The sequence below is a fragment of the Sceloporus occidentalis genome, unplaced genomic scaffold, assembly GCF_023333645.1.
Source record: "Sceloporus occidentalis isolate IW3139 unplaced genomic scaffold, rSceOcc1.0.p SCAF_1, whole genome shotgun sequence".
In the NCBI taxonomy this organism is placed as follows: domain Eukaryota; kingdom Metazoa; phylum Chordata; class Lepidosauria; order Squamata; family Phrynosomatidae; genus Sceloporus; species Sceloporus occidentalis.
Genome location: NW_028316981.1, coordinates 79,402,650 through 79,414,774, shown reverse-complemented (window position 1 = coordinate 79,414,774; position 12,125 = coordinate 79,402,650). Strand labels below are relative to the sequence as shown.

The 12,125-nt window shown below is 42.4% G+C and overlaps 1 protein-coding gene across 2 annotated transcripts in view; it reads right to left on the bottom strand.

Moving 5' to 3' along the window:
* The window catches only part of RGS14 (regulator of G protein signaling 14), a 42,830-nt gene that overhangs the window by 14,956 nt on the left and 15,749 nt on the right, over window positions 1-12,125 (bottom strand). For both annotated transcript variants that reach the window (XM_089526953.1, XM_089526961.1), the window contains exons 9-12: window positions 10,559-10,756; window positions 3,227-3,303; window positions 2,797-2,923; window positions 1,861-1,942 (exon numbers count right to left, since the gene is read on the bottom strand). In XM_089526953.1, coding sequence (XP_089383079.1) covers window positions 1,861-1,942; window positions 2,797-2,923; window positions 3,227-3,303; window positions 10,559-10,756 — 484 coding nt within the window. The remainder of the gene's footprint in view (window positions 1-1,860; window positions 1,943-2,796; window positions 2,924-3,226; window positions 3,304-10,558; window positions 10,757-12,125) is intronic.

Here is a 12,125-nt window from a genome sequence, read left to right as displayed (position 1 = left end):
GAACTACATCCAAGGGTACTAAAAGAACTGGCAAATGTAATATCGGAGCCATTGGCAATCATATTTGAAAACTCTTGGAAAACAGGAGAAATCTCAGCAGACTGGAGGAAGGCAAACGTTGTCCCCATCTTCAAAAAGGGGGAAAAAGAGGATCCCAACAATTATCATCCAGTTAGTCTGACATCAATACCAGGAAAGATTCTAGAGCAGATCATTAAACAGAGACTGTGAACATCTAGAAGGCAATGCCATAATCACAAAAAGTCAACATGGGTTTCAGAGAAACAAGTCATGCCAGACAAATCTGATCTCTTTCTTTGATAAAATTACCAGCTTGGTAGATTAAGGGAATGCTGGGGATATAGTATATCTTGATTTCAGTAAGGGCTTTGACTAGGTTTTCCATGACATTCTTGCAAACAAGCTTGTAAAATGTGGGCTAGACAAAGTAACTGTTACATGGATTTGTAATTGGTTGACCGGCCGAACCCAAAGGGTGCTCAACAATGGCTCTTTTTCATCCTGGAGAGAAGTGACCAGTGGGGTCCCACAGGGCTCTGTCCTGGGCCCAGTGTTATTCAACATCTTTATCAATGACCTGGATGACAGAATTGGGAGCATACTTATCAAATTTGCAGATGACACTAAATCAGAAGGAATAGCTAATACTCCAGAGGACAGGCTCAACATTCAAAATGATCTGAATAGACTAGAAAGTTGGGCCAAAGCTAACAAAATGAAATTCAACACAGAGAAATGTAAGATACTGCACTTAGGGCAGAAAAATGAAATGCACAGATATAGGATGGGGGACACCTGGCTGAATGAAACTACATGTGAAAGGGATCTGGGAGTCCAAGTAGACCACAAGTTGAACATGAGTCAACAGTGCAGCAGCTAAAAAGGCCAATGCAATTTTAGGCTGCATCAATAAAAGTATAGTGTCTAGATCAAGGGAAGTAATAGTGCCACTCTATTCTGCTCTGGTCAGGCCCCACCTGGAATATTGTGTCCAGTTCTGGGCACCACAATTCAAAAAGGACATTGAGAAACTGGAGCGTGTCCAAAGGAGGGCGACTAAAATGGTGAAAGGTCTGGAAACCTTGCCCTATGAGGAACAACTCAGGGAGCTGGGGATGTTTAGCCTAGACAAGAGAAAGTTAAGAGGTGATATGATAGCCCTGTTTAAATATTTGAAAGGATGTCATATTGAGGGGGGAGCAAGCTTGTTTTCTGCTCCTCCAGAGAATAGGACCCGGAACAATGGATGCAAGCTACAGGAAAAGAGATTCCACCTCAACATTAGGAGGAACTTCCTGACAGTAAGGGCTGTTCGACAGTGGAACACGCTCTCTCAGAGTGTAGTGGAGTCTCCTTGGTTGGAGGTCCTTAAGCAGAGGCTAGATGGCCATCTATTGGGGATGCTTTGACTGGATTTCCTGCATGGCAGGGGGTTGGACTGAATGGCCCGTGCAGTCTCTTCCAACTCTATGATTCTATGTTTCTATGATTCTAAGTGGACAGACTCAGTAAGAAAAGCCACAGTTCTGAGGTTGCAAGATCTGAGCAGGGTAGTTCATGCTGGTGGCTCTTGGAGGTCTCTCTTTCAAAGAGTTGCCAAAAGTCAAAGTCAAATTGACAGTAAATATCAACCGCAACCTTCAACATTCATTCAATAACTGATTGGCCTGAAGTAAGGGAAACAGTTTTTAAAAGCAAGGAAGTCATACACATTGCCTCCCTCTCTCCCTAGAACCCCCATGACATACTATACAGTCCTATGTGGACATCTGATCCTGTGTTTCAGCTCTGGATGGATCCCCGACTGAGAGACAGGTAGGATATAAATAAATAAAATACCTTCATCAGACTCAAGCAAAAGCCTCTGAGCAGCCACAGTGCTTACTTTCTCTTCCATATTCAGAGCATTGGGTTCACCAGGCTGCAGAAGGAAACCAGTTATAAGTAAAGAAAAACCACCATGGAAAGTCTCCACATAAGGATGGCTAAGCTTGGATAACTTTGCATACAGACTGCTAGGCTAGGCAGCTCCTGAATGAGAGTGTAAATGGAAATATTTACATATTCTTGGTGTGGCCTCTGCACCAAGAAAAATTAATGGGCTCTGAGATCCAGGAAATCCTCTTTTAGCTTGGGAAAATTCTAGATGTACAGTGGGCCCTCACATTTGCTGGGGTTAGTAGCACAAGATTCCCATGAATGTGGAAAAACTGAAAATAAAAACCACTATTTTTTTAACTTAAGAGAACACCTCTGTAGGAATCTCTAGGTCCTTCAGCACAGCTCTATGGTCAACACCTACCAGAGGCTGACCATATAATCATACTGGAGAACCTACAAATGACTAGAGAAGTGTTTTCTCTTGCAATCTCTAGGTCCTCCAGAGCAACTCTATAGTCAACTTCCAGCTGAGGTGCACTGAAAACTTATCTAGATTCCTAGAGAGAACATATTAATCAAATCCGCAAATAATCAAATCCACAAAAGTCAAAGCTGCAAATGTGGAGAGACAACTGTATTTTCAGTGGGAACAGAATGTTATCTGTTCTTGACAGCAATTTCTCCTAGCCTGTCCCTCAACCCTCATTATTTTTAACTTGAAGGAAAAATCATGTCCCTAAAGCTAAATAACTGGCACTGAGTGTAGTTAGGAGCATATTTATTAGTCAAACTTAAGTAATAATGGCAATTCTATAGATTCCAGTATTCAGCAGGATTAGAATCCCCTAGGCTTCATTTACATTTTAATTCCATTTTTTCCCAGACCACTCTTACCCGCCGGAGCAGCACCCGTGTAACATCCAGGCCATACTTCACCAGGATGGGCTGCAATGCCTCTTGAAGATTTTTAGTAGATTTTGCCAAAATGCGCACTTTCTTATTAATAGGAGTGATTTCCAACCTGTAAGGAAAGCGTAATAAATATATCCAGTGGGCATTGATTCTTGCTAGTAGCACTTATCTCCATGCAAAATATGGCATTTATCACCATGCAGAAGACATGCTCTATATAGATCCACCCCAGATGGAGGATAACAGAATACTCCATTCCCTTTTTAAAGCCTTATGCTTGCAAACTCAAGTCTTTAATGGTGATCCCCCTTTCACAACCTGTAGGCGACATCACCAAAACCCGAGATCAATAATGCACAATAATATGTGGCCAATTCAGAACAGAAGAGGGTGTTTTAGAGGTCATACTCACTCAAAACTGATCCTGGTCTCCAGCCTCACCTCCTGGTCCATCAGGACTAAGCTTTCCTGATTCAGTGCTAGTGGCTTCTGTGAAAATCCAAGGAAAGACATACATATTAATGCAGTGGAAAAGAACAAGGAAGCATTACTGCTTAAACTTTTTTGTGGGTTTTTCAGGCTATGTGGCCATGTTCTAGAAGAGTTTATTCCTGATGTTTAGCCAGCATCTGTGGCTGGCATCTTCAGAGAATGCTGGAATGAAAGAAAGTGGTGTGTGTGTGTGTGTGTGTGTGTGTGTGTGTGTGTGTGTGTATTGTGTGGACCTGGGTAGGGAGGAGTGATTCCATGTTAATCTGTGTGTTGGTTTTTTGTGGGGTTTTTGGGCTATGTGGCCATGAAAATGTTCTTCCTGATTCTCTGGCATCTTCAGAGAATGCTTTGCCTGGAAAAAGTTGGGTGTATATATACTGTGTGCGCCTGGGAATGCAGGAGTGATTTGCATGTGCATTGTTTTGTGCTGATGACCAGTCTCAGGCTGGGAGGCTAATGCAAACGAGGATTAATGTCTTCTAACTGGTGATCATTATCTGCTGGGAAAGCCCCTGACTCCGAATGGTTTCCCATTTGCATTTGCTGAGTCCTTATTTTGCTATTCCTCAGGACTGGTAACCAAATTTTGTCCTGAAAAGCCCTGAAAAACACTAAAATCAAGACCCAGCAAAATGCAAATGAAAAAAACACCCAGGGTTAGGTGTTTTCCCAGTAGACAATGATCACTAATTAAGCAGACACTTATCACCTTTGCATATCCTCCCACCCTGTGATCTTGCCATTCAACAATAGCAACAATAATTGAAAAGCAGGTTTAGACTCAGGAGGAGGAGGAATGAAGACAGGAGGAAGGAGCATCAAGAAGTGGAGATGTGTGGATAAAACTATACTACTAGCAGAAAACATCACAGACTTAGAACAATTACTAAGGAAAGTCAAAGAAGAAATTGCAAAGGCAGGCTTACTGCTGAACATAAAGGAAACAAAAATAATGATCATGCAGGACCTACATAAATTCAACCTAGACAAATTCAACCTAGACAAGAATCTGATCAGGAGGGCTTTAAACTGAGTTATGTGGGCGAAGGAGACAGTATTCTGGAAGGCAAAAAGCCTGAAGAAAATAGCCAAACTGCCATAGAGGGAACAAGGCAAATAGTGCAAGGACCCAACAGTGGGAGGCAAAACTTGCACAGGCACCAAGTTGGGGGGGGGCATGGTCTTAGATGTCTCTACACTAATGCACAGAGTATGGGAAATAAGCAAGATGAACTTGAACTCCTTGTACAACAAATATCATATAATAGGCATCACTGAAACCTGGCAGGATGAATCTCATTATTGGAATGTAGAAATAGAGGGGTATAACCATTTAAAGAGAATCAGGCCAAACAGGAAAGGAGGAGGACTAGCACTGTATGTCAGAGATATTTACACCAGTGAAGAGATTCAGGACATCAGTACTGGAAGCCAGGTGGAGAGTACCTGGATTAAAATTAAAGGGGAGGGCAACTACAAGGATGTTACGGTGGGAGTCTAGTACAGACCCCCCAGTCAGATGGAGGAATTGGATGATGCCTTTCTAGAACAGATGACTACACACTCAGAAAGGAGTGACTTCAACTATCCTGATGTTTGCTGGAATTCAAACTCAGCCAAATCCTCAAGGTCTAGCAAATTCTTCACTTGACTCAAAGACAATTTCATTGTCCAAAAGGTGAAGAGGCAACAAGGGGGCAGCTATTTTAGATCTGACCCTAACCAACAAAGGTAACTTGGTTAATGGGGTGCAAGTGGTGGGATCATTAGGTGGGAGTGACCATATTCTCCTAGAGTTTGTTGTACAATAGAAAGGAGAAGCCAGGCATAGTCAGACACGCATTCTAGACTTTAGGAGAGCCAATTTTAGTAAACTTAGAGAAATAAAGGGGATGATCCATGGTCAGGAATACTAAAAGAGAAGGGAGTTCAGGATGGTTGGGACTTTCTAAAGAGGGAGCTAGTGAAGCCACAATTTAAAACAGTTCCAGTGAGGAAGAAAAATGGGAGGTGTCTCAAGAAACCAGGATGGATGATGAAGGAACTTTCAATGGAGCTAACTTTTAAATGGAGCTTGTATAAGAAATGGAAAAATGGGGAAATCACCAAAGGGAAATTCAAACAAATAGCAAGCAAGTTGTAGGCGTAAAGTCAGAAAAGCTAAAGCGCAGAATGAACTCAGGCATGCTAGAGAGATTAAGAACAATAAAAAGGGCTTTTTGGATGTGTCCGCAGCAAAAGGAAGAATAAGGAAATGGTAGGGCCACTGCATGGAGAAGATGGCAAAATGCTAACAGGGGACAGAGAAAAGGCAGAATTACTCAACACCTTCTTTGCCTCAGTCTTCTCAGAAAAGGCAAAGGGTGCTCAACCTGAGGATAATGGAGCAGAAGACAGAATAGGGGAAATTCAGCATAGAATAAGTAAAGCGATAGTACAGGGGTACCTTGTTAATCTGAATGAATATAAGTCTCCAGGACCAGATGAACTACATCCAAGAGTATTAAAAGAACTGGCAAATGTAATATTGGAGCCATTGGCAGTAATCTTTGAGAACTCCTGGAGAACAGGAGAAGTCCCAGCAGACTGGAGGAGGGCAAATGTTGTCCCCATCTTCAAAAAGGGGAAAAAAGAGGATCTCAACAATTATCATCCAGTTAGTCTGACATCAATACCAGGAAAAATTCTGGAGCAGATCATTAAACAGAGAGTCTGTGAACATCTAGAAGGCAATGCCATAATCACAAAAAGTCAACATGGGTTTCAGAGAAACAAGTCATGCCAAACAAATCTTATCTCTTTCGTTGATAAAATTACCAGCTTGGTAGATAAAGGGAATGCTGTGAATATCTTTATTTCAGTAAGGCCTTTGACAAGGTTTTCCATGACACTCTTGCAAACAAACTTGTAGAATGTGGGCTAGACAAGGTAACTGTTACATGGATTTGTAATTGGTTGACTGGCCAAACCCAAAGGGTGCTCAACAATGGCTCCTTTTCATCCTGGAGAGAAGTGACCAGTGGGGTCCCACTGGGCTCTGTCCTGATTAGCTTTTAAGAATCAGCATCCATTAAATGAGGGAAAACAGACTCAGCCTGAATCCAGAGAAAACAGAAGTGCTTGTGATAGGTTCTCCTGGTCCTGGGAAGGAGGTTTGTCCACCTGTCCTGAACGGGGTCACGCTCCCCGTAAAGGACTCAGTTTGCAGTTTGGGGGTGCTCCTTGACTCGTCGCTTCACCTGACCCCTCAGGTGGATGCGACAGTTAGGAGCACTTGTTATCAGCTTCGGCTGATATGCCAGCTGCGTCCCTACCTCGACCGGGGGGACCTTGAAACAGTGGTGCATGCACTGGTAACCTCTCGACTCGATTTCTGTAATGCACTGTACATGGGGCAACCCTTGTACCAAGCTCGGAAGCTGCAGTTGGTTCAAAATATGGCCGCTAGGCTGGTCACTGGTAGTTCCAGGGCCAGCCACATAACACCGATACTGAAAGATCTGCATTGGCTGCCAATTCGCTTCCGGGCCCAATACAAGGTGTTGGTTGTTACCTATAAAGCCCTAAATGGCTTGGGCCCAGAGTACTTGGAGGACCGCGTCTCCCCATACAATCCGCCCCGCACACTCAGGTCAGGGGGGAAAAATCTTTTGAGCGTTCCCAAGACAAAATTTGTACTAACGGCACAAAGGGCATTCTCTGTGGCAGCCCCGCAATCTTGGAACGCTCTCCCTGAGGAGCTCCTCTTAGCCCCCTCCCTGGAGTCGTTCAAGAAGAACGTGAAGACTCATTTATTCTGTCAAGCCTTCCCTCACATGTCCTGACTGCTTTTCCCCTATGTACTGTGTGTTGTATTGTATTGGATTTTTTTAGATTGATTAGTAATTTTTAATTGATTCTATGTGGATTTTAATGATGTATAGTTACGCTGGTTTTATTTGGGGTGTTTTTCATTGTGAAGTTGTTTTCTTTTAATCTGTATTGTATTGCATTTGTATTGCCTGTAAACCGCCGTGATTGTGGGAACGGCGGTATAGAAATAAAATTTCAATCAATCAATCAATCAATCAAAAATGTAGTGAACTGTAAGTTTATGTACTCAGATGGAAGTCTACTGAGTTCAATGGGACTTATTTGCTTCCTAATGGCAATTTTAGGCAATAGTCCTACAAATTTACCTGTAAGCAAACACATTTAATTAAATAAGACTTATTTCTGTGAAGCACTATTATTCAGGAAGCCTTTTGATGTATATCTGTTTTAGGAAACAGGAAACTTTCTTATCTATTTTTTTTAAAGAATAACCAGTGCATATATGAACATCTTGAAATCAGCTGTAAGTTGTTTTATCTTGTTCAAATTATTTATCTTCTAATTGGAAAGTGTTTTAAATTGTTTATATTGGATGTGGTCCAGAGATCCTATGGTAAAAGGCAGAAGATAAGTGTATTAATAAATAATAAATAAAAGAGTAAGATATTTTGCTGTCTGAGGGGGAACAGGAAATAGTGCACACAGACCACCCACTCACTGGTCAAGGTGCTACTTGTCAAGGCTAGATGTACAATGTTGGCACCTGAAGCAGAAGATTCCACAATATAAATGTAGCAATAATAAACTGAATAATTAACAAATTTGCTGCCCTCTCACAGCACCCTACAACAGCTGCCTCAGTGTGCTGAATGGTAACCCCCACCTTGGGGCTGAGGACTACCTTTTGGCAGTTGTTTTCTTCTTTTTAATGGTTGATAGCTGCTCCAAAAGGGCCTAAAACCCCTAAAGACACCAGATGGAAATCTGATCTTAGAAGCTAAGCAGGGTCAGCCCTGTACTTGGATAGGAGACTGCCAACAAATATCATGTGATGTAGATCTATCTTTCAGAGGAAGGAAATGGCAAAAACCATCTCTGAGTATTCCTTGCCTAAGAAAACCCTCTGAAATCCATGACATTACCATAAGTTGGCAGGCAACTTGAAGTCACATACACACACACAAACTCCAAGGGATAAGACAGCAAAGCTGATGTTGCTAAATGCATTAAAAACAGAGCTGCAAATATCTCTGGGGAATGACAGGGTGTTATGACATCCTTTTTTTACCAATGGACATTGCATGGACAAAAACAAAAGGGATGCCATCATGTTCCTTTGCTCCCAAGGCACCCACCGCCACCTTTCCAGTGTGTGCAACAGCAGCCACACTTTTTAGCTGCTATGTAAAACAAAGGCAACATAAGACAGCCACCAGACTACCTTTGAATGATGAATACATTGCTCTTTCTTCTGGGTTGAAACTGTGTGCAGAATGCTTTGGGGCAGGAAGAGTAAATCAATGCAGGAATAGGACAGAAAAGACATAAAAAGGAACCCATGCAAAATGGCATGAACTGGAAGATAATAAACCCATTCCTCCCTTCAGCGAACAGCAGATGGGAGCTCTCATGATCAGGGGTCTCCATATCAGAGTAAATGTAAACATACATAGCTTTTTCATCTTTTTTACTGCATTTTATTCTTTTAACTAGAGAGTAGAATTGTTTTAATATTGGGACTAGTTTAATTCTATTTTAATGTTCACTTTTTTCTATTTTTTAAAATGTATTGCTCTTTTAAACTGTAAGCCACCTTGAGTCCCAGTTCTGGGAGAAAGGCAGGATACAAATAGATAGAATGAGAAAAGGGTAGGAGGGGGAAGCAGACGAGGAGGAGATTACTCTTTACCAGTGCAAATATATCTTCTGTCTCACTAATCAAGGCGGTCATCTGAGTTATATCTGTGGGTAGCTAGATAAATATTTATCTGTAACTTTTTACAAAAGAGAAGTGGTAATGAAGCAATTTAAAACTGAAAGAAATTTAAACTGTGTAGCAACTCAGTGCTTAGGCCACTCTTTCAGGTACCCAGCAGCTGTGTCGAACAACAAATGCTATCGTTTGCAGTCCAACTGGGGTTGCCACATGAAAAAGAGAACAGGGCTCCTAAACCTTTAATAGTCTTGTGAGAAAGGTGCTTATGGGCCTTCCATCAACCAGCCAAATTGAGCTAAAGGCGCAGTACAGACTGCCGAAAAATGGCGGTCTGCTGGCACCTGTTTTTCCTCCGCAGGGAAGCCACAGCTGCCAATCTGCATGGCTTCCCTGTGGAGGAATACGGTGGAGGCAGCCAAAACAGACTCCACAATCCACACAGTTGGACAATACCTTCAGTATAGATAGAATCACAGAATCATAGAGTTGGAAGAGACCACAAGGGCCATCCAGTCCAACCCCCTGCCATGCAGGAAATCTCGCTCAAAGCATACCCAACAGATGGCCATCCAGCCTCTGTTTAAAAAGACTTCCAAGGAGGGAAACTCCACCACACTCCGAGGGAGTGTGTTCCACTGTCAAACAGCCCTTACTATCAGGAAGTTCCTCCTAATGCTGAGGTGGAATCTCTTTTCCTGTGGCTTGCATCCATTGTTCCTGGTCCTAGTCTCTGGAGTAGCAGAAAACAAGCTTGCTCCCTCTTCAATATGGCATCCCTTTAAGTATTTAAACAAGGCTATCATATCACCTCATGCACAAATACTCTATTAGCATACCCCACCAACAAAAGCAAATGAGAAGAAAAGCCATTGGGAATAAATTGCTCAAATGGTATATCCCAGTTTGTTAAAATTCATAGGCGTCCTTCTCAGAAAATGATGTAAAATAGGAGTGGGGATCATTTGGCACTCCAAATGCAGTTAGACTGTAGATTCCAGCACTCTTCACCATTGACTATGCTAGCAAAGGTTGCTGGTATCTGCAGTCCAATCACACCTCTGGAGAGCTACATGTCTCCCATTTCTGGAATAAAAGGTTATTTATGTACTGAAAAGAGTAGAGGGGCCAAGATAACCATGAAAGCCTAGGTTTATAGATGGCTCACCTTGTTGGCTTCCTGGGCTCAAATATTCATGTTTATCATGAGGTTATGGAGCAGATGGGGTGGAGTTGGCTGTTGCAACCTTTATTTTAAAAGTGTTCCAAACAATTCACATTCATTTTCTACTTAATCCTTACAACAATCCTACATGCAAGGTAAATATTTGCATAAGAAAGTAGGGAGTGGTGGTTTAAGGCTGACAGAATACTGGTTTTCCAAACACTTTTTACTATACCCAGAATGAGTAAACAGCACAACAGCTCCTCATCTTAGGTTAATGCAGTAGTACTTTTTCTTTTAGAACTATTTTCTTTTTCCCCTCTGTAAAATGCTGGACTTACCTTTTCATTCCCCATGAGGTAAATCTTGACATCTGGCAGATGGAGGCCACGGCGTTGGCAAATTCCAGTCAGCATGTCCTGGATGGAGAGACCAGGCCGCACTAGGGCCAAAGAAGCAGTCCCATCAGGCAAATAAATACAACAGTATTTGATGGTCTGGTTTTGATTGTCAGATTCTGTCAAGCTCTTCCGGTGGTTCTGGAGAAGGAAACAGAATATCTTACACTGATTGATACTTCCATACACAGCTGAGTGTGCATTTACAATGTAGAAATAATGCAGTTTAATACATTTTAACTGCCATGGTTCCATTGTACAGAATAATGAGATTTGTAGAGGCACAAGTCTTCTTTGACAAAGAAGGCTAAAGAACTGGTAAACTACAAATTCCATGGTTCCATAAGATGGAGCGACAGCATTTAAAGTGGTGTTAAACTGCATTTTTTCCACAGTGTATGCCCCTTAAGACTCATCTATTTTCTTACACCAAAGTAATCCAGATCAGAAGCACACCAAACCCTCTGCCCACCCCACACAACCATTTCTCCTTTTACATTCACCATCTCCTTGTGCAGGGCCATGAAAAGAAAACATTAGTTGGCACCAATAGATTTTTTTCCTTTAAGTCCTGTAACATGGGGGGAAATTTAAGGAGACAGAATTCTGCATGTGGTGGATGATTGCCATTTGTTTGTTTTAGTGAAAGCATTTATGCCATATTTTTACAGTCCATGCATTCAGGTTTACAATCAAAATAATGACATAGCACACAAGGAAAAGGAGGTAAAGAGAGAATGAAATTAAATTCAGCAGCAGCTCTAGGTCCTGCTATGATGCAGGTGTGCCTTTCTGCTCTTCTTCTCCCTCTGTGTCCGCAGGAGTGACAGCTGGAAGCTCAAGAGACAGGGCCCAGGCACAGTGGAGGTATGCTTGGTTGCTCTCCTCCCTCTGTGCTTAGAGCAATGGTAGCTGGAACCTGGATGGAGAAGCCAAAACCTCCCTTACCCATGTGCAATGGTCCTCATGCCGTACCCTCCAACATTGCACAGGACATGTGTGGCTAAGAAGGCAAACATTATTAATGTGGAAGAGCACATAAGCTAGGACAGGCTGCTTTTGCCTACCACTGAGTGTAGTGCTTTGAGTGTTGGACTACAACTGTGGAGATCAGGGTTTGAATTCCTGCCTGGCCATGGAAACCCACTGGGTGACCTTTGGTGAGTCACACACTCTCAGGCCCAGAAAACCCTGTGATAGATTTGCCTTATGGTCATCATATGTCAGAAACGACTTCAAGGCACATAACAACAATTGGGAAGGGAAAGATTCCACCGTATTCTGGTCTGTGACAGAAATAACTCTGTTTATTCGTTCACAATTCTGGCCATTCCTGTTCTTCCCCCCCCTCACCCGCCAAGTTAACCAAGTGCAAACACTTTGAAATTAGTTTGCAGTAGCTGAAGTAATGTGAGGAGAAAGTGGGAAGAGGAGATACAAACTGGGACTGGCCTGAGCAGCTGAAACAGTCATAGAATCATAGAATCATAGAATCGTAGAGTTGGAAGAG